The following is a 22193-nucleotide window of genomic DNA, read 5'->3' on the forward strand; positions in this document are numbered from 1 at the left end:
ATAATGCCTTGGCTAGCTATATAACATTATACATGTGTGCTCAAACTTATAGTACTATAAGAGCTATAATAGCATTTATAGTAATGCCTCTGCTATATAGCACTATCAGAGCTATAATAGCACAAATAGTATTACCTTTGCTATATTGCCAAAGTGCTTTTTCTGAGGCTATAGTACTATAAGAGCTATAGTAGCATCTATAGTAATGCCTCTGCCCTATAGTACTATTAGAGCTATAATAGCATAAATAGTATTACCTCTGCTATATAGCCAAAGTGTTTTTCCTGATGTTATCACTTCCACACTCGTATTATTGCTTTTCCAGCAAGGCTGCAACTTGCTGTGATGTATCTGCTCTGTTTAGACTCAAAAGTGCAGACTCTACAGACTCATTTGTGGACCTGCGGACTCATCTGTGGACTCACTACATTGTAGTCTTCAGCACTTTCTTCTGAATCCCTTGATTGATCCCTGCGGGTTGAACGACGCATAGGTGTTTGGACATCAGGACTAATAAATCTAAGTGAAACTCAGCCGCTGCCCGATAGGCTATAGAAACAACTTTATTATTTACCTAAGTGAAACTACAACAGATGTTAGTTTAAGGTGATCTCTAATAAATGTAATGTAACATACCTCAGCCGCTGCCCGAGAGGCTATAAAAACAACTGAGGTATTCTTATACTAAACCCCCTACTACTTATAGTTGGAGGTGCTACCCACCACAGTATAATCACTCCTAGGAGAACAATGGCTGCTTTAGCAGAGACCAGGTTTATCCAGTTTTGTCAAGGACTATACTCAGTTCTCTCCCAGACACCTTTAGCATTTTACATTGCTTTGCTTTACGCTGGTAATAAATTAATTTGTACTCCACCACAAATGTGACAAATAGTTGTTTGGCTTCCTCAAGTTCCTGTCGGGTGATGGAGTGTTGATGTAATAGATGTATGACTTGAACAAATTTGCAAAAATGTTTCCAGTACGGAAGAGGGATGATGGCATCAGGAAAAACCATATAGCCATATAGCTAGGCAGGTTACTATACCAGCTATAACAGCGTTATCTGGGCTTTGAAATACTATATACAACTATAGCACCAGCTATACCAGCTATACCGGTTATAGAAGTTAATATTGAGCTTTACAGGTACAGTAGTAAGGCTATATGAGCTATGAGAGTTGATTTTGAGCTATAGCAGCTGTAGGTCAGTAATTTACTAAAATGTTAATTGTTTACTGTATACTCCAGGAATCTTATGTGTGAGTCCAATTATTTTATAAAAGTGATTCCAACATCAAAAATGTTACTTATTGTCTGATTACCAGGTAATATATCTATGGTCTCTCTCATAGCTACCTATAGTACTATATAGCTGGACTCTATCTATGACCACTCTCATAGTTTACTAATAGTTGTGAAAATAGTCAAAATTTTTTGACAAAAGCATCTTTAAACCAGTCAAAATAATTATCAGAATAATTGTCAGAATATTACTTAGTTGTGCTATAGGAAGTACTTTATCAGATAGCTGCTTATTTCAAGGTCCATAGATATAATGCAGCTTACAACAATAACTTATCAGAAATTTCACTAAGTCCAAAAAGTGATCTATAATGAAGGGGACAGTGGTCCCAAATGCCGCGTGTAAGCCACATTGTGTTGGTTATTTCGCTTAGTTTTGCTCGCGTTGTCGATGATGAGAACTGTTGTTAGAAAACCACACACAAAAACAAACTAACACACAATCCTCCCAGATTCCATGGAACTTGTTTATGGGCTTTGCCTCCTAGAACAGTGGGTGCTCTGGTTGTTCGTGGGGTGGTATGTATAAGGATCCTTCAAAGTAAAACCCGGGGATGTATGGGTGTGGGTTTTGAGGAGGAGGGATAGTTGGAATATAGAAAGATAGGGGCTTTGTGGCGAGTATAGACGAGCACTACCTTGTTAATCGTAGCACAAGGTAGGTTTGAGAACAACAATATGACGAGGTTCCCAGTGATAGCAGGCTCCTGACGCACAAACTGTAGTGCTCAGAAGGACTCTAATCAAAAGGGATGACAATGACTTCAAAAGTGGGAAGTGACGATGACAGCAGTTGACAGTGGTAGCAGTGGGAAGTGTTGTGACCACACTGGATCACAAGCAGCAGAGTAGTGAACTTGAAATTAGAGAAGAAGTCTGGAATTGAGTTCTTGTTGTTTTACAAGGTAAAGTACAGGGGTTTATACAGTGAAAGAAAAGTAGGCTATGCACAGTATAGCTGTGCAAAAAGAATGAGAAAGAACATGAAGGAAGGAATGTACGCTGATGAATCCTGCGTAGGTAGTACAGGATAAGATTGTCAAAATAAGGAAAAGAAAGAGATAGAACAATGAATGCTGTGTAAGTAATGTTACAGGTTTGTACAGCCATAAAGTAAAGTCTAATAGCAGAAAGAGAGCGAGAAAATTGTGATGTCATGAGAAGATGCAGTAAAAAAGGGCAAGGCAAAAAACATCAGTATCAACACAGTTCCTTTATTGTCAGTCAGACATTCTAAAAAATATGTGTCCATAAAAATGATTCAAAATTCAAAAATAATCGCACTGTAAATGAATGTTCTGCTGAAAAAAAGAAACTGGAGCCACCGGTCCACCACCTAGTCCAAATCCGACAGTTCCATGGCCTTACCAATGGACTGGTTGTGTTGGACCACCTGATCAAACGAGGGAGGGAGAGGAGTACTTCCAATTTGGATCCAGTGAGTCCCAGGCAGTGTGTGGTAGGTGTAGCTGTAGCGAAGACAAAGGACAAAAGATAAGTGTACCCAAGTGAATGGGACAGCGATGAACATGGGCGATGCAAGGGGATGAACTTTCTCCAGCTCAAAAACTGCCCACCCACGCTCATACCAGGCAAGACGAGCGACCGATGTTTTGATAGTATATGATGGTAGATCAACGTCATAAAGATGGACCTGTTGCCCTATTTGAACTTGCCGCTGGGACTTTGCTGATATCGACAGTGGCACATGGTAGTCGACAGATCGGCGACGGAAGCGGATAGGAAGTGGTGACATCAGAAATGGTGGGGGAGCAAAGAAGATGAGGAGGGTGGAGGTGACGAGGAGGTGAACTAAAATGGGGATCCAGAAACAACCGATGGGTGAGAATAAAAACAAGAGTAAGGTACCCATGGTGGGGCTAGGCAAAGGAAGGGAAGTGAAGGAGATGACAAAAACGAGGGCGCAATGCAATGTGTAGCCAGTGGCAACACAAAAATTTGCCAAAATGCGGAAAGTACCAAATGGAAAGCAAAGGTGAGCATGACTGGATTGCCTAATAGAGGTGGTGCTGATTAGCCACAAGTTCAAAAAAGGCAATATTAATTATTATTCCACGTGGCACTGTGCCTGTGTGGCGCAAAGGCAAGTCTTTTTTAATATTTGCTTCGTTATTGACACCTGTCCATGCTACCAATCAACTTTGGTGCATGACAGCGTGGTTTTTTGTGGCACCACAGGTGTGGAAGGTGCTGCAGGCACCTGACAGTTACAGCAAAGCTGCGACGAGTGCAACTCGTTATATATAGTATACAGTGTACTACCAGTCCTTTTCACACGATGGTTCCTTTTCACAGTCGTGCTAAAACTTGTTTGATTTTCAGTATTTGCCTGTGGCATTGTGTACATATGTTCAGAGGCCCTTTGGCCATAGTTCTACCATGTTTGAGCAAAATCTGTGCCGTGAGTGAAGCTGGCCATGCTGATCATTGTACAATTTCATATATTTACAGTGTGAAGCAACTTTACATTGTAGTCCCGAGCAATTATCTGCCCAGTAATACCTATGTAATTGATGTCTCTACAACCACAGCATATTCCCGCATAACTTTGCTGTCCATACACAATGGACTGGAGCAAATCTCTGTGCTCCAGAGGGCATTTGGTGATTATCAGGCAGAAATGCGGGGTCAAGCGTGACAGAGTGTGACAGGGCGCATGTTTGGTGAATGCGTTGTGAAGTTTCTATTCTTAATGTGTCCTTATGTTCCCCGCATTTCCTTCCCCACATGCTCGGTTCTCAGTTTCCTTATTCACCATGGTCTTCCACGCATTATCTGAACATGTCAAGCACATCAGGCAGCTGCATATGCAGAATAATGTGCTGCAGCAAGCAGTTGATGCATACTGTGCCGAGCTTGCCAAAACAGAGAATGAAAAAAGGAAGGGAGTACAAACCATTGCTGATGAGTTTGGGATCTCTTTGCAGTACACAACTATTCATAACCATGCAACAGGAAGAACAGTCCTGATGTTGGCATTTAATGCAACAAAACAGAAGCTTCTGCCTTCAGAAGAGCTCACAATGGCCCACTTCCTTCTCGAGTCAGCCAAACATGGTTTCCCACCCAACCACAAACAAACCACAGCTCATGCAAATGCCATCATTGAGAGAAGGAAGGGAAATGACTTCAACTCAGAGAAAGATTGCATTGGCAGGCAGTGGATTTTTCGATTCCTTGACCGACATCACAAATAGCTGCAGACACACTGGGAAAGAGTCTTGATACCCAGAGAATCAAGGCTCTGAACCCTCCAAATGTCAAGCATTGGTTTGCATTAATCAAAGAGCATATTGTGAAAAAGGGTATCCTACCGGAGGACATCTACGGAATGGATGAATCAGGTTTCCCTCTGTCAGGGAGCACTGCCGCACGCCAATGTGTGGGCAGGCAAGGGGTCAAAGTGTAGCATATCGCGGGATCTGGAGATAAATAGAATATGACGGCAATAGTCACAATCTGCACAGATGGCACTACACTTGCCCCAATGATTATCTACAAAGGGCAAAATTTCATGCAAAAATGGAATGATAACAATGTTGCCCACACTTTGTGAGATTCAAATCAATGATATCACACTCTAAACCTCCAACTGGGTCTTTTATAGGATTTGCCACTCGCAAAATAGATGGACAGACAGTGAACTCTGTTTAGATTGGATAATCAATGACTTTGATCCCCAAACAAAGACAAAAGCGGATGGACAAACTGGAGTGCTCCTCATGGATGGGCACAGTTCCCATTTCACTCCCAAGCTCCTTGAGTATGCCATGGAAAACAACATCAGTATACCCGGTTACCCACCACCCATGCTCTTCAAAGCCTTGATGTTGTGTGTTTTGCAAAGATGAAGGCTGAGTTCAGCGAAGAGGTTGCTCAGTTCCATGCAACTCATCGAAGGGGGGTCAAGAAAACTGACTTTACTGGCACATTTGGGCGCTCATTCCTACGTGCATTTACTCCAGACTTGATCCAGAGTGCATTTTGCGTGACGGGAGTGCATCCGTTTGATCCCAAGGTGATCACACCAGATCAAATGAAGCCGAGTGAAGAGACTTCAACTCATGGCAAGTTCCCACTGTCTTACCCAACTCCTGTTTGTGCAGTGTTGTCAGCATTCTCAAACTATCAGCCTACATCATTTGAGCTCTTGCCAAGCACACACACTGGCCAAACACTGCAGCAAGACCATCAAGATTTCCTGGTAGCCTTGATTCACCGTCCCCCACAAGAATGCGTCTACCACATGTTCCTCCGATGACAATTGCTGGGTAATCAGTCTTTCCTGGTAGCTCCAACTCACCCGCTTCTGCAATACTGCCCTTGCATGAACTTGCTTCCTCCCCTGTGACACCACAGTGTTGGTCTCACAACACTAGATATGATAATCAGTTGCACAGAGAGCCGCCCGTGGATTCCCCATCAAAGAGGATGTGTCTGACGACAGGATCTCTGTCACGGACTTCTTCTGGCTCATTTTTGGCATCAAAAGCAAGGATGGGGAAAGGACATGCCATCATTGAACCCATCTTCCAAAAGCCTGCCATACTCCCAGCACCTGACTGGAGGTTATTGACACCTTCACAGCCATCCTCAGGTAGTGTCGACGGTGATTTGTTCTGGAAAACATGGGCGCTACACCTTGAGGAGTCCCTACGCCGCACAAAGCAGCTCCTTTCTGCTCACAAGGATATTAGCGCAGGTCAGAATGCTCAAATTGTGATTCAAGACCTCACCTTGCGTAAACTCAATAAAACACTCAACAAAAACAACAAGAAGAAGGGATCTGACCAAACCAAGCTGTATCCAAAAGGAAATGGGTGCCACATGATGGAAAGGCAGTTCGTTGATGAACTGAGGCAAGACCAAGCACAGCGGAACGAAAAGGCAAGGGAGAAAGCACAGAGGAAAACTAACAGAGAAGCGAGGAAGGGGGAAGGAGCAGAGTTGGAGGAACAATGGAAGGCCATCAAAGAACAGCACAATGCTGCTGTGAAGGCCTGGGAAGCTGAATGCAAGCAATTGGAGGTGGAGGGTGTGCGGAAGAAAGATTGGCCTAAAAAGCCGGAACGAGCGCTGAAGCCTAAGCATGCACAAGTGCCGAGTGCTCCGCAAGGCGGCGAGAATAGTGCAGAAGAAGGAAGGGGTGAAAGACTGGTTGACAAAGGCAATGTTAACAGCGAGGAGACAACAGATGACAATGAGTGATAAGGAACGTCACATGCCGTCACGGCGTGAAAAGCAATATTTTGCTGTGACACTGCTAGCCAGGAGATTTCTCAGTGTTGGTCTTGTTTGTCTACACAATTAAATATATACATGTCTGTGCGCATTATACAAGTCAGAGAGTTTCTGTCTATTTAGTTTTTTAGTTAATGTGTTGTATCAAGCTTGAGGCACGTGGGTCAATCTGGTGTGAAAAGGACTGGTAGTACACTGTATGGTATATTATTTTGTGTAAGCCTACATGGTGTAGTGGATAAGTGCTTTGGTATGTATATGCTTAGTAAGTTCAAAAAAGCGGTTTACATGTGGTTGTGGGTTCAATTCCAGGCTCCTCCCCATCCACTGTTTCGAGGTTCAGAATTTATCCTAGGGACATGTAGATTAGATTAGATAAATGATAAGATAATTTTTGAAAGTCAGCTGAACTTTGATTCTGAACCTCTCCACAGCGGCTGGACTTTAACATTTGTAAAGCGAGTCAGCCACAGTGACTGGTGACCATCAAGTGACGGCTGACTTCAAAAAAGTAATAAAAAATAAAAAAGATCCAAATTGGAAATTTGATCAAAGTTGCCCAATCCAGCAGTATCCGCCCACATGTCGTCCACTGGGGCTTCTTCATCAAGACATTGCATCATTCCAACACTGCCAGAAATTCATGATCTAACAAAGGAGTGTATAGGCCTTTATCCGTGTCTATTTCAAGCCAAAGTTGGGCAGGCAATAGCAAAAGGAGACCAGGATATTGTTTGTATAGCAGGTACAGGTCAATGTAAAACATTGGGTTTTCTGATACCCCTACTGCTTTGGCCAAGAGATATACAAATTATTGTTACACCACTAAATCTACTAGGTAAACAGAATGCTACAACACTGGCTAAAGCAGGCATCCAAGCCATTTCTATTAATGCCGAAACAGCGACAATAAATAATTTCAAGGTAAAACTGGATATTATGATAAACCAGGTATTCCGGCTTCTAAAATCTTCAACAGGCCATAGAAAATCTCACTTACCGAGCAATTATAATTAGTCCAGAGCTCACTATGAAGCCAGGTGGACTTTTCAAGACAATACTCAAGAATCCAGTATTTGTTGACCAAATAATTTCTGTGGTACTGGACGAAGCCCACTGTATTACAGAATGGGGTGACTTTTGTCTGGAATACAGAGAGCTTGGCCAGTTGCGGCACATTACCCCCAATGTACCCATTGTTGTCACTTCTGCTACATTACCACAAGAAACTACTACACATACACTCAGACCGGCTGTTCACCATCCATTGTTCTACGGACCGTCCCAACATCAGCATAGGAGTTTGAAAAATAAAATATCCACTGAACATGTATGCAGACTTGGCTTTCATAGTGCCGGATGGCTCAAAGGTTGGGGACTCTCCCCCACCAAAGTTTTTGGTATTTTTTGATGACATCCAAGAGGCTATTGGGGCTGCCAAGTTTCTTCAAAGTCGTTTACCAGTAGGCCTGCGTGACAAAATCAAGTGGTTCAATTCAGACATGTCAGCAACCTTCAAAGAAAAAGAATATGAACATATGTGTAGTGGGGACACTTGGGGGCTTTGCATGACAGACTCTTTTGGAATGGTCTGTTTGTTAACTCAGTCATAATAAACCAGACTAAATTATTTATATTAGGGAATGGACATACCAGACATAATGTCGGTGGTTCAGTGGCAGGTCCAAGGCAATGGGAAAAAAAGCTTACACTACATACTGTTTGGAAGTGTTTTGGCCGGTCAGCGCAAGATAAAAATCTACAAGGGGTTGCTATTTTATTCGCTGAAAAGGAGTTATTTGATGATGAGCGTCTAAAAAAAAAAAGCGGAAAGAAGCCAGAGAGAAAAAAAGAGAAAGCAGAAAGAATTACCACAGATACCAGCAAAGCGAATGGCATTTTCAGGACTTGGCCCAAATTCCGGACCTGTTTCTATTCCCACAAGACCACAAGGCAAGTCTTCTGAAAAAGACGGGGCAGAACTATTTGATGACCATTCAGAGGATGAAAGTGACAATGAAATAATGTTGGAAAAAGAGGTAGAGGATGAGAGTGGGCTGCAGCTAAAGGACACCATTTTGGAAGCATTGGTAAACACACAAAAACAAACCAAAAAGAAAAATAATCACCAAAGCGAAATCAATCCATGCCTTGACTTTTTAATTAACGCTGATACACGGCCTGGAAAGCATTGTCGAAGACAGGTTTTTGACATCTACTTTGACAACATGGTAGCAGGTGAGAACTTACTGCTTCCTATTATGGCTGTTTGAACATTCTCACCGTTCCTTCTCAGAAACTGATCACAAAGACTGCAACACATTGTCACCTGAAGGTTGTAAACATTGCTGTGTCTCATGCCCCATAGTTTGCTGTGATATTCATGCACCCACTTATTTCTCAATACTTACTGACAAAACTGTTGCTAAAGCTACTAAACAGCCCCACCGCTCTCGCCTCCCTAAGTATACAATGTATATGCTGCTATGCCTTTGTCTAGTAGGTTGGGAATAACATATCGTGTTTTGTGTCCAAGCTTTATATTATGTGCCAAGTTGATTTCCATATCCTTCAACAGGATTGCAAATATTTTCCTCATATCTGTGTCTGCATGTTTACTGGTAAGATGACTCTGAAGCAAATTCTTTTCTACAGTAAGGTGAGTGTTGTGATAGACTTGAACCAGTGGTGGCTCTAAAATTATTCGCTCAACCATTTTGTTAGATCCCACACCACCATTTTTAAACTAGATAGAATTATTTCAAGTCTACAGCTAGCAAGACAACACTCACCTTGATGAATAGATTATACAATTCAACGCACCAGTCAACCCCATGAAAGTTCCCCGGTTTGCCTGTTGGATTGACCAGTATGTGGTATCAAACGGCTTTTCTACAAAATGTCAGCAAGGAAACCAACTTAGTGTCAGAGAAAAGACACACCAAAGACCAACTGGGTATTTAAAATGAACATTCACTAAGTATTTTGACATGTGAGTGGCATACTTGTGTTTCCCAGTAGCCTTGAAAATAAATATCCAAGGCACAATGCATGCTTCTACGCCAGCAATATCACCTGCATTCATAGTGTAGGACAGCTTCTCGTATAACAATGCATATTTGTTAAACAACAAAGTATTTTTGTGTTGTTCATCTTGAGCATCCTGCCTTTTCCTTCGCTTCTGAGAGATAGTATGATCTGCAACATAATCCAGGGCTAACTGGTCAGCAATCAATTTCAAGTCTTCAAATGTTGGTTTTGACGCTAAAAAGTGCTCCAGTCCATGATGTGAAGAGTTTCTCTTTTTAACCTCAATTCTCCAGCAGTCCAGTCTATGACAAGCCCCCGCATGGCCAATAAGCTGATGCATCCGTCAAAAACCAGGCTTCGAGCCAAAAATGCCCGTTTCCCTTGGACGAAGTTTAGCTATATCTCGCATAATGCTGGTCTCATCTTCTCTAGCAGCTGTCAGATTGATAAACACATGCCAAAGTGCTTCGGCAGCAGCCATCTTGAGATGGAATAGCCCAGGGACAAACACTACGTGCTGGAATCAATCCCATGGTGTTGCTTCAATATCCTGACACTGCTGTACTGTCTGTAGACGTTCCCCGGTGCCTAAATCTCCATGAAATAGTACAACATGTTGAGATATGTCAGGTCCTTCATTATTATCCCAGGCTGATGTATTGTCCGACTGACTACCTGTTACAATTGACATACCAGCATCTACTTACACTTCACTTTTGTACTTCTACTTTTATTTTCCAAGTCACATGACCAGTCATGTGACCATTTACTTTACTTTATATTTTCAACTTTTCATAGTCACATGACCAGTGTCTAGACTCATCATGTGACCGGTCACATGCTAGACATCGGACTTTGAACTTTATTTACAACTGTACAGTACCTCATGTATTTTAGTATATATACAAGAGCAATACATGGGGAAGGACTCAGCGAGTCCTCCTGTTGTCTAGCACAACTAACTCACTGCAGCCTAAGGGGTAACCACTCCCCATCATCTTCCTTATAGTGTGTTCCTGTGTGCACCAGAGTAAATAACTCTTGGTTGTTACACTACCCCCATCTGCAGACGGCTCTGTTATTCCACCCTGTGCCAGCGACTCTACAACAGCTTGTATGTTTCCTGGCACTGTCAAATTATTGATGTCCATGGCCCTGGCAGCTATAATAGATGTTTTGACGACAGGAATTGGCTCGGTTGGTGCTAGAGGTCCAATCTGAGACTTGAAGCTCGCAAAGTAAGCAGGTCCTTGATGACAGAGATTATGCATGAACTTCCACGAATTGAATTGCTGTCTACAGCTAAGTCCTGAGGTGTTGGGGACATCAGGATGTATGCTGAGTAGCTGTTCTAACGTTTCCCTAGTGAGACCATCAGACGGAATGATATCTGGATTGAAAGTGGATTTTTCCCAGAGTTCCTGAGAGCACTTGAGGTCTCTGAGAGTAACACCATGCTGCAAGGGAAATAGCAGCCCCAAAGTGAGGTGCTTCAATGTATCTGATGATTTTTTGGCCACAGGTTGGTGAGACTTCAAGTCCACGTCAAAATTGGCATATGCATATGAGGCTAGCATTGTTTTCCCTAGTGCACAGATGTTACGGTGAGACTCAGCTAATAACGACCAAATGGCACTGTGGATTGCACTTTGTGAGATTGAGACACCTATGCAGGCCATCGCGTCGATAACCTTCTCGGGGGAATGTGATGATTGCAAGAAGATACCTATCACGCTCTGCAGTGCATCGGACTTTTGATTTGTACTCTGCATCATGATACTCAAAATGACAACTTTTTTCTATATTATTCCAAGCCCATAATTAGCAGTACAAAGTTCAAATTTGCAGCAAGGAGACATACAACTGCAATTGCAGCTTTGCAATTGTGTTTGCGCTTGTTGGTGCTACTTGCCAGGTTCTCGATGATTCCTTCCAAGTCTAACTTGTCGACGTGATCCCAATATGTGTCTTTAGCCTCCACATCACTCATCCTATAATCCCTATCCCTGTCCCTGTCTACCTTTGATATCTTCGTAGTGGCATTTAGAAGGTACCCTAAAAGTTCCCATAGATATGGTGTAAGGGCCTGGTACTGCGTAGCCGTCTCTGCAATACAGAACATCTCGATTTGTTCGGCAGTCGCTTTCATGGTGTTGAAGTGTCGGCCACTGCTTTCACTTGTCAATTTGCGTATCCCGGATGCATACTGTTCTTGCATTATTTTGCTGGCCCACGCCAAGGAGCTGTTTGGAGCTGGGTCGGTATCCATTGTTCGAGAAACAATAGCCTTGCAGAGTTCACAGTGATTGACTCGGACATGAATTAATACTGATCTTGTTACCTTATTGCCTAAAATGGATAATTCGAGACAGTCGACAGGATTTATTTTGGAGTGGGTTATTTTTGAAGTCAGCCGTCACTTGACGGTCACCAGTCACTATGGCTGACTCGCTTTACAAATGTTAAAGCCCAGCCGCTGTGGAGAGGTTCAGAATCAAAGTTCAGCTGACTTTCAAAATTTTCTCATCACGTGCTTTCTTGCAATGTCAGGATGATCAATTGTCTCTATTCTCTAGGATACATTCTGAACCTCGAAACAGTGGATGGGGAGGAGCCTGGTTCAATTCCCACAGCTGGCAGATTTTTTGCTGTCACCCACAGTCTTGCTATATGAACTATAGGCAGCTATCAGAGCTGGTATAGTTACAAACCTAGCTATATAGAGCTATATATTAGGGACTTGTCTACACCAACTATACCAGCTATACCAGCTATAAGAGCCTATATAGTGCTATATGGGCTATAATAGCTATCTGGGGTTTTCCTGATGTGTTGTACAATAAAGCTGGACCTAGGCCAAAAACATACATCAGGAACTCCCAAGCTTTGTAGCCGCTTGAGATCTTCTCAGCTGGATCTCGTGGTGGACGGTCAAATGAGCCTGGTAAGTACTGTGCTGCATCTTTGACATCCTTGCCATTATTTACCCGTATATCTCCTTGTAGAACAGCCCACACCCATGTATCCCTATTGTCCGCTGGGTCACAGTAGAATGTTCTACACCAGAGAGGTATCAGCAAGTTCAGTATGTTCAGTGAGACCAAGTGTATTATGTCCAAACCGAAACAGTTTGGTATACCAAGCATTCGTGCAGAGGGTAAGCCTAAGAAGATGCTGGGCTTGCTGATACCGGTTGTGAGACAATTCCTCTTAAAGTGGGCCTCATTCAAAGATGACATGAGAAGGCGAAGATTGTCCGGATTTACATTATTTTTTGCAGAGAGCAGCGCGAAGGGTCCAAGTCTTGGTGGGTTGAGCATGTAGCATTACAGTCTCCAGACAGCTTGAAGAAGGCAGGACAGTAATGTTTGCCGCCTTCCTTTAGTCTTCCTTTGACTCCACAGTAGAGCCTGCAACTATGCTTGCCATTATGACCAACGGGTCCATTGAGGTATGCCATTGCGGGACCATCAGCGGTTATGAGCGCTAGGAATGGCATTGACATAAAGAAACGATTAGTGGACGCATCCCATATCTTGAGGCCCTCCTTTTGGATCGCCGAGAGATGGTGCAGGCCCAGGAATAGAAACGAGTTGAGGTTTTTTGGTTTCTTGGGTCCTGGAATGACACACCCCGGTAATACATATGCATGTCATTTCTTGTACCTGTGATTCAAATACAGGTCAAAAATGACCCAGATATACATCCAGCAATCGGAAATCTTCTTTTCGTAGAGCTGTGCACCATCCATCGAAAACACAAGCACTGTATTGCCCTCTTTAATCTTCCCTTCCTTTACAGCCCACATGTATTCAGCACCTGCAAAGAAGTCTTCAAATTTATCAAGGCCATCTTTTATGTTGAGTTCTGCCAGTATTTTTGCTGTAGTAGTCTCGCGGTATTTCATTTTTTCTGCACTTGATGAATCATGCCAGAGTGCTTGAGTTTGGGGGCCAATCGGCATGGTATGGAATTGTTGACGAGCTCTCTTCTCCTTGCCTCCAGTTTCATCAAAGATTTGTTGATCATAGTGTGGGGCATTACACGTAGGGCGTTTTTGAAGTTGCACAAAGGGTCCTGTACAGGCAATACATGAATCTATGCACGTGTCATGTACTAATGAGTTGACGCCTGTTAGCTCGACCATGCGACATTTCATGTAGTAATGTGATAGTATCTTGTCTGCATCCTCTGGATGCAGACGAGCATAGGCCTTATGAATTTTGTCGTAAACTTCCTCCAATGCACTTGTTGTTGCCAACAATAGGTCGAGTGAAAACCGTTCGTGAGGGTCATCAAGGACACAAGGGTATTCTGGAGGGTTTCGTAGGCACTGCAAGGTCTCTGGGTGAATTGGCATTGTTTGATCATCGAGTTGAGCATCCTTGAGTACATTTGCAAAGTCGATAGCGAGCTGTAGATCTTCCATTTGTGTGATATTAGTTAATTCTTGTATTTCAGTGTTTTGAAGCACGTCAGCGTCTTGAAGAGCTTGAGGATCATGGTCGGCTTCTGGTTCGAGATGAGTTGTATTTGTATTGTGGTCGTCTGACCTGTTGATGCCTTGGCCAGGTTGCTCTAAGCCGTGTGGTATGTGCTAGTGAATATTAAATATAAGTATCATATTATAGATGAGAGAGACGCACCTGATCCTCGTGATCTATTGGTGTGATGTCCATTTGACTCTCGACTATGTCTCATTCACCCTCCCAATGATTGTGATCCCGCTTTCGCTTTTTACTTGGTCTGACAGGTAAATGCGAGGACATTGAAGCGGATGGGACTGGGTCCGCGGTGCGATATCCTAGTTCTATCGCCTTGTTTGCTATGAATCACTTGGTTTCTTCGGATAGTGTTCCTTTGCGATAGCTTTTGCGTCGGTTGTAAGTCTTCCGGGATACTTGAGAACACCTTTGCAGTATTGGATACAGTCGCAATGATAATCTTGCGTCGAGTGGGAAGGGATGGGATGGGATCCATGAGGCAGCACGAAACTGAGTGATGCAACCGTGTGCTGTCGCCGACGTCGACCGTTCGAGTGGCGATCAGATCAGATCAAGTCCCAAGGTCGTTATGAATCGTGAGAATTTCACGCTATATCGATCTATTTCTTTGGCAATCATACATTCACTGAGATTCATGATCAGTCTGATTCTGATTCTGTCGTGTCGTTTCCGACTTGACGGATACTGGCAAGACAAACCGGGGGTACACATCTTTTGCTGATGTCTCATCCGACAAACGCAACGCAGGCCAAGGATCGCCTGTACGCCCAATTGTCCACGAGCCTCAAGGGCATGTCACGAGCGGTTGTACAAACTGCCGATCTCTTGGAGCAGCTCCAGACAGATCTGGATGCAATGAAGATGCTTGCAGCTATTCATGCAGCACAGTGAGTCTATTTCACTTGTATGCTGTGATAAAGCTGATATACGCGAATAAGGTTTATGACCGTGGCTGCAGAGTTGAACCCCGAACCGGAAACAGGGAGAAAAACGGCTGACGAAGGAGGAGATCATCACTAAAAACGGAAAATTTTTGTCAAGGTATATCTGAGCTTTATAATGCGGGCAATATATAAAATCACTAAAATAATTATGAAAATTATGATATAGCCTTCTAAGGGTTTACCGAGGGGAAACGAATTGTAACTTTGGGAAAATCTGGTCGACATTATAATCTGTCGCATTACATACAGGTTTGCGAGTAGCATTGTCTCTAATGGTTTCATTGAATCAATATTACCAATCTTTGAATTGTTTTTGTTTATTCAAGTGAATTGTGAAGAGTCTGGTCAATATTGTCATTTGTCACATTATATATAGGTTTGTGTGTAGCGCTGTCTCTAATGATATTGTTGAGCTAATATTACCAATCTCTTGATTTTTTCTCGTTATTTGATCAAACTGTCCCCAGAGTGCTTGTAGTTTGTATAAGAAGGCTTTTTGTGACCATCGCAAAATCATGTCAAGGCCTGCTATAGGTTTGCCAGGCTGAAGATATTTCTGAAAGTGGATATTAATTTTATTGATCTACACACAAGCTCCTGTTAGTAGCATCCGTACATAGTCTTCTTTTTGTTTTCTTGTTTGCGTTTAAATGCCAACCACTGAGAATCTTATGGGGCCTTTGGAAAGTCTTGTCGAGATAGGATTGTTGGCTGATCCCATTAAAATATGTGTTCATTTTATAAGTCGGCTAACTATCATCGATACTTTCTGTATAGCAATAACATTATGTAGAGAATCTGCAAAGCGGTGTCGAAGATGAGAACTGTTGTTAGAAAACCACACACAAAAACAAGCTAACACACGATCCTCCCAGATTCCATGGAACTTGTTTATGGGCTTTGCCTCCTAGAACAGTGGGTGCTCTGGTTGTTCGTGGGGTGGTATGTATAAGGATCCTTCAAAGTAAAACCCGGGGATGTATGGGTGTGGGTTTTGAGGAGGAGGGATAGTTGGAATATAGAAAGATAGGGGCTTTGTGGCGAGTATAGACGAGCACTACCTTGCTAATCGTAGCACAAGGTAGGTTTGAGAACAACAATATGACGAGGTTCCCAGTGATAGCAGGCTCCTGACGCACAAACTGTAGTGCTCAGAAGGACTCTAATCAAAAGGGATGACAATGACTTCAAAAGTGGGAAGTGACGATGACAGCAGTTGACAGTGGTAGCAGTGGGAAGTGTTGTGACCACACTGGATCACAAGCAGCAGAGTAGTGAACTTGAAATTAGAGAAGAAGTCTGGAATTGAGTTCTTGTTGTTTTACAAGGTAAAGTACAGGGGTTTATACAGTGAAAGAAAAGTAGGCTATGCACAGTATAGCTGTGCAAAAAGAATGAGAAAGAACATGAAGGAAGGAATGTACGCTGATGAATCCTGCGTAGGTAGTACAGGATAAGATTGTCAAAATAAGGAAAAGAAAGAGATAGAACAATGAATGCTGTGTAAGTAATGTTACAGGTTTGTACAGCCATAAAGTAAAGTCTAATAGCAGAAAGAGAGCGAGAAAATTGTGATGTCATGAGAAGATGCAGTAAAAAAGGGCAAGGCAAAAAACATCAGTATCAACACAGTTCCTTTATTGTCAGTCAGACATTCTAAAAAATATGTGTCCATAAAAATGATTCAAAATTCAAAAATAATCGCACTGTAAATGAATGTTCTGCTGAAAAAAAGAAACTGGAGCCACCGGTCCACCACCTAGTCCAAATCCGACAGTTCCATGGCCTTACCAATGGACTGGTTGTGTTGGACCACCTGATCAAACGAGGGAGGGAGAGGAGTACTTCCAATTTGGATCCAGTGAGTCCCAGGCAGTGTGTGGTAGGTGTAGCTGTAGCGAAGACAAAGGACAAAAGATAAGTGTACCCAAGTGAATGGGACAGCGATGAACATGGGCGATGCAAGGGGATGAACTTTCTCCAGCTCAAAAACTACCCCCACACTCCAACCAGGCGAGACGAGCGACCAATGTTTTGATGGTATATAATGGCAGATTGACGTCATGAAGATGGACCTGTTGCCCAATTTGGACCAGCCGCCGGGGCTTTGCTGATATCAGCAGTGGCACGTGGTAGTCAACGGATTGGCGACGGAAGCGGATAGGAAGTGGTGACATCAGAAATGGTGGGGGTGCAAATAAGATGAGGAGGAGGAGGGTGGAGGTGACGAAAAAGTGGATTAGAATGAGGATCCAGAAACGACCATCAGGTGAGAATAAAAAGGAGAGGAAGGGGCCCATGGTGGGGCTAGGCAAAGGAAGGGGAGTGAAGGAAACAACAAAAGCGAGGGCACAATGCAATGTGTAGCCAGTGGCGATGCAAACATTTTCCGAAATGCCGAAATGCCGAAAGTACTGAATGGAAAAGCAAAGGTGAGCGTGACTGGATTGCCTAATAGAGGTGATGCTGATCAGCCACAAGTTCAAAAAAGGCAATATTAATTACTATTCCACGTGGCACTGTGCCTGTGTGGCGCAAAGGCGAGTCTTTTTGAATATTTGCTTCGTTATTGACACCTGTCCATGCTACCAATCAACTTTGGTGCATGACAGCGGCTATGGTGTAGCCTTATCAGTGCAATATCTATCAATATGACGATATGAATATCAGCTCATTGCAAGTTTGCTCCTGCTCTAAATCTGCCGTCAGATGCTGAGGTGATGCGCAATGTTTGTCTAAATGTTAATTTCTCAGAAATTTGCATATCCATTGTGAATATCAGAACTACTCATTCATGTTGTTATCACTTAGTTCTGAATGGGAAATATTAAATCACAATATTAATTAGTTCGAAAGTTGTAATATACATGAGTGTCTCTTATAAAGTATGGATACGATGGACAATCCGGTTAGATCAACGATATACGTTCTTGAGTGACTCTTTGTGCCTCAAGCTTTGACACCAATGTCCTTGCGTAATCCTGGGGGCTGTAGTTGCTAGCGTTATGAGAGCCGAAAACTTTTCTACAGAAGTAAAGGAGTTGATTAGCAGCGTTCACAGCCTGAGGTAAGTAGAGCACTTACCGATTCCACCATAATAATAACGCGTTAATGCAATTCTTGCTAGCAGGACCTGGGGGCATCTCAAAAAAATCAACAATAAACCTGTAGAACTCTTTGTAGTCAAAATCCCCATTGATTGGACGCCATGATCTCACATTCGATAATGCGAAACGTAACTATACCAAGATTGTTAGCCATCAATACAAGTTATTATACCTACTGACTGACCTGTACTGCCACGTAAGTGATGATGGTTCCTAGTAGGCACAAAAACATAGGAGTCATTCTCTACCACGCCCCTTGCTGATGAAGGGGAGGTAAAGATAAACTTGAATGCCTACAGGAGAATGAGTAAGATGGTAGCATCATGAGAAGGAAGGCAAGACCTTCAACAACAACGTGCTTTTGAATAAACCTTCTTTCATGTTGTCAGCATTCATTTTATAGTTCTTATACAAGAAGGTAGGCATCATGAGCGCCGTCACTAAGAAGTCTGGGTCACGATTGCATATACCAGCTTTAACTCTGCAATGTATGTCTGATCAGATGTGGTGGACTCAGAATACAGTAAATATTTCATGCTTACTTTGAGTCACTCTAATCATATTCTATGGGGCACAGGAGGCGGCCAGTATGATCGTTTGCAAAGCCGCGGTGTCATGCACCAAAGTTGATTGGTAGCATGGACAGGTGTCAATAACGAAGCAAATATTCAAAAAGACTCGCCTTTGCGCCACACAGGCACAGTGCCACGTGGAATAGTAATTAATATTGCCTTTTTTGAACTTGTGGCTGATCAGCATCACCTCTATTAGGCAATCCAGTCACGCTCACCTTTGCTTTTCCATTCAGTACTTTCGGCATTTCGGCATTTCGGAAAATGTTTGCATCGCCACTGGCTACACATTGCATTGTGCCCTCGCTTTTGTTGTTTCCTTCACTCCCCTTCCTTTGCCTAGCCCCACCATGGGCCCCTTCCTCTCCTTTTTATTCTCACCTGATGGTCGTTTCTGGATCCTCATTCTAATCCACTTTTTCGTCACCTCCACCCTCCTCCTCCTCATCTTATTTGCACCCCCACCATTTCTGATGTCACCACTTCCTATCCGCTTCCGTCGCCAATCCGTTGACTACCACGTGCCACTGCTGATATCAGCAAAGCCCCGGCGGCTGGTCCAAATTGGGCAACAGGTCCATCTTCATGACGTCAATCTGCCATTATATACCATCAAAACATTGGTCGCTCGTCTCGCCTGGTTGGAGTGTGGGGGTAGTTTTTGAGCTGGAGAAAGTTCATCCCCTTGCATCGCCCATGTTCATCGCTGTCCCATTCACTTGGGTACACTTATCTTTTGTCCTTTGTCTTCGCTACAGCTACACCTACCACACACTGCCTGGGACTCACTGGATCCAAATTGGAACTACTCCTCTCCCTCCCTCGTTTGATCAGGTGGTCCAACACAACCAGTCCATTGGTAAGGCCATGGAACTGTCGGATTTGGACTAGGTGGTGGACCGGTGGCTCCAGTTTCTTTTTTTCAGCAGAACATTCATTTACAGTGCGATTATTTTTGAATTTTGAATCATTTTTATGGACACATATTTTTTAGAATGTCTGACTGACAATAAAGGAACTGTGTTGATACTGATGTTTTTTGCCTTGCCCTTTTTTACTGCATCTTCTCATGACATCACAATTTTCTCGCTCTCTTTCTGCTATTAGACTTTACTTTATGGCTGTACAAACCTGTAACATTACTTACACAGCATTCATTGTTCTATCTCTTTCTTTTCCTTATTTTGACAATCTTATCCTGTACTACCTACGCAGGATTCATCAGCGTACATTCCTTCCTTCATGTTCTTTCTCATTCTTTTTGCACAGCTATACTGTGCATAGCCTACCTTTATTTTACTATATAAACCCCTGTATTTTACCTTGTAAAAGAACAATAAGAACTCGAATCCAGACTTTGCTATCACTGGGAACTTCACCATCTCATCACTTTGTCATTCTCAAACCTACCTTGTGCTACGATTAGCAAGGTAGTGCTCGTTTATACTCGCCACAAAGCCCCTATCTTTCTATATTTCAACTATCCCTCCTCTTCAAAACCCACACCCATACACCCCTGGGTTTTACTTTGAAGGATCATTATATGTACCACCCCACGAACAACCAGACCACTCCACTGTTCTAGGAGGCAAAGCCCATAAACAAGTTCCGTGGAATCTGGGAGGATTGTGTGTTAGTTTGTTTTTGTGTGTGGTTTTCTAACTGCAGTTCTCATCATCGACAGCGTATCCTTCCTGATTCCAAATTTTCTTTGATGAATTTGTCCAGTTGTTTTTGCTCTCCTAACGCCAAAGGGTACACTTTGCAGTCTAGTTTGTGTTCCCCTGGGATCAATTCTATGGCATGATCCCATTTGGGTCTTTCTGGTAGTGCATCAAAACTTTCTTTATTGAATATGTCTTTGTAATCATGGAGATACTTTGGGACTATCTTGTCAAAACCTCCTTCCTTCTGATCTTTTCCAGCAGCTTCAGCAAGTTGTTGTGCAGTGGTGCTTGCAGCTCTTATCTGGTAAAGATGTTCTGGAATCTCAATTCTTTCGTATTTAAGTAGATCTACCTGGATTAGCTGATCCCCTTCTGGGAAGTCTACTTCTTTGGAGTATGTTTCCGGGTCTTCCTCTGGATCAGAGAGTTGGACCTTTCATTTACATTCTTCCGGACATCTCTCAAACTTTAGATCCAATTTTTTCCAGTCAATGCTTGGGTTATGTTTTAATAACCATCCGTGTCCTAGAAACATTCTTCCATTGCCAAGATTTGTGACAGCAAAGTGAATCCTTTCAGAGTGGTCATCAATTTCCATTTTGAGTTCAACAAACTCTTTGATGGCTCCATCTTTATTTAGGGTTCCATTGGCATTGTATACTGGTATTGGTCTCAGAATATTATGTGTTTGGTACTCTTGTTTCTTCACAAATTTGTAGTCTATGCAGCTCCCTGTGCATCCGCTGTCTAGTAGTGCTTGGATCATCATTGATCTTTGCGTGTCAAGTGTAGTTAATTTGCAGGTAATATTCATTTGATTTCCCTGTGTTCCTTGGATGTACTTTTTTGGAGTATGAAGTTCTAAGATAGCTAACTTGGCATCATGTAATGATAATGTGTTGAGTTCTTTGATGGTTTCTCTTGTTGCTTCTTTTCCACTTTTGTAGTGCATCCAGGCATTCAAGATTACAATGGATCTTTCTTCCTGTTGATCTCTAAGCCTTTCTGCCACCCACTTGGGAGTCCATGCTGCCATCATTAACTTCCTTTTTTCCTTTTCTAGGTTTTTATTTACAGGGGTGCCTGACCTGTCTTTCATAGTCTCTGCTGTGCTTTCCTCCGTAGAGTGCGCCACATCGGGTATGAAAATTTATTTAGTATCCACCACTGATGCTGCGCCTTTCAATGATTTGCCCGCCGCCGTAGCTGCGTTTGTTATTTCATTGTGCACCGCTTCTGCTGCAGTTGTACTTTTGTTTGGGGTTTCTTTTACCAGTCCCCTCTTCTGGTTTGCATCTTTCATGTTGTTCCTAACTTCTTTCTTTGTCTTTGATTCTTTGCATAAATATATTTTATTTGTAACTGTAGTACAGGTAGAATCATCAACAGGAAGAATGGAGAAAGGGTTGACATATTCAGGCTTGGCCGACTGATGCTTCATTGGTTGCCTCTTTAAAAACCCAACTTTAGAGCTTCGCGCTCTTCTTTTGACAATGCCGCTATCATTGCGCGCAAGTCAATCTTGTTCTTCCCTTCTGTGGGACAGAACTTTCCAATGTGTCCTTTGACTCCGCATTTAAAGCAGATTCCTTCTTTCCTATATTTAGCCTTGTCTATTTCCATGGGTTGCCCTGCACCTGAGTAGACAGTTCTGGTTCCATCTCTGGTTCCAGAATAGGCTTTCTTTCCGCCTCCATTGTCCTTCCTCGCTCCTGTCCTCTCTGTCTGACCGGAGTAGCCCTTCTTTTCTTTCTTACTTTCTCGCCAGATCTGATCAAAATTAAGAAGGAGTTTCCTCCAT

At 42.9% G+C, this 22193-nt stretch overlaps 7 protein-coding genes across 7 annotated transcripts; 2 read left to right on the forward strand and 5 right to left on the reverse strand.

The window, feature by feature from the left end:
• Nucleotides 1–4082: 4082 nt before the first annotated feature.
• SERLADRAFT_409797 (uncharacterized protein) lies at nucleotides 4083–6534 on the forward strand (the record flags this gene model as incomplete). The annotated part of the gene is made up of 6 exons (XM_007320683.1): nucleotides 4083–4383; nucleotides 4524–4706; nucleotides 4794–4878; nucleotides 4934–5158; nucleotides 5191–5574; nucleotides 5727–6534. 6 exons carry the CDS (start codon nucleotides 4083–4085, stop codon nucleotides 6532–6534), a joined length of 1986 nt encoding a protein of 661 aa, XP_007320745.1.
• A 2494-nt stretch (nucleotides 6535–9028) lies between these two features.
• SERLADRAFT_350775 (uncharacterized protein) lies at nucleotides 9029–9440 on the reverse strand (the record flags this gene model as incomplete). Its single annotated transcript, XM_007320684.1, has 2 exons — nucleotides 9029–9313; nucleotides 9360–9440. Coding segments are annotated over 2 exons (366 nt in total), but the record flags the coding sequence as incomplete, so codon positions are not given.
• A 1086-nt stretch (nucleotides 9441–10526) lies between these two features.
• SERLADRAFT_350394 (uncharacterized protein) lies at nucleotides 10527–11866 on the reverse strand (the record flags this gene model as incomplete). Its single annotated transcript, XM_007320685.1, has 2 exons — nucleotides 10527–11396; nucleotides 11459–11866. The coding sequence occupies 2 exons, from the start codon at nucleotides 11864–11866 to the stop codon at nucleotides 10527–10529; spliced, it is 1278 nt and encodes a 425-aa protein (XP_007320747.1).
• A 998-nt stretch (nucleotides 11867–12864) lies between these two features.
• Nucleotides 12865–13207, reverse strand: SERLADRAFT_395033 (uncharacterized protein; the record flags this gene model as incomplete). The annotated part of the gene is made up of 2 exons (XM_007320686.1): nucleotides 12865–12900; nucleotides 12995–13207. Coding segments are annotated over 2 exons (249 nt in total), but the record flags the coding sequence as incomplete, so codon positions are not given.
• A 242-nt stretch (nucleotides 13208–13449) lies between these two features.
• SERLADRAFT_472696 (uncharacterized protein) lies at nucleotides 13450–14119 on the reverse strand (the record flags this gene model as incomplete). Its single annotated transcript, XM_007320687.1, has 1 exon — nucleotides 13450–14119. A coding segment is annotated over one exon (576 nt), but the record flags the coding sequence as incomplete, so codon positions are not given.
• Nucleotides 14120–14711: 592 nt separating this feature from the next.
• Nucleotides 14712–15360, forward strand: SERLADRAFT_472700 (uncharacterized protein; the record flags this gene model as incomplete). Its single annotated transcript, XM_007320688.1, has 3 exons — nucleotides 14712–14989; nucleotides 15041–15143; nucleotides 15213–15360. The coding sequence occupies 2 exons, from the start codon at nucleotides 14823–14825 to the stop codon at nucleotides 15120–15122; spliced, it is 249 nt and encodes an 82-aa protein (XP_007320750.1).
• Nucleotides 15361–17955: 2595 nt separating this feature from the next.
• Nucleotides 17956–18189, reverse strand: SERLADRAFT_440226 (uncharacterized protein; the record flags this gene model as incomplete). The annotated part of the gene is made up of 2 exons (XM_007320689.1): nucleotides 17956–18070; nucleotides 18131–18189. The coding sequence occupies 2 exons, from the start codon at nucleotides 18187–18189 to the stop codon at nucleotides 17956–17958; spliced, it is 174 nt and encodes a 57-aa protein (XP_007320751.1).
• Between the last annotated feature and the right edge of the window lie 4004 nt (nucleotides 18190–22193).

Source organism: Serpula lacrymans, assembly GCF_000218685.1.
Source record: "Serpula lacrymans var. lacrymans S7.9 unplaced genomic scaffold SERLAscaffold_10, whole genome shotgun sequence".
NCBI classification, from domain to species: Eukaryota; Fungi; Basidiomycota; class Agaricomycetes; order Boletales; family Serpulaceae; genus Serpula; species Serpula lacrymans.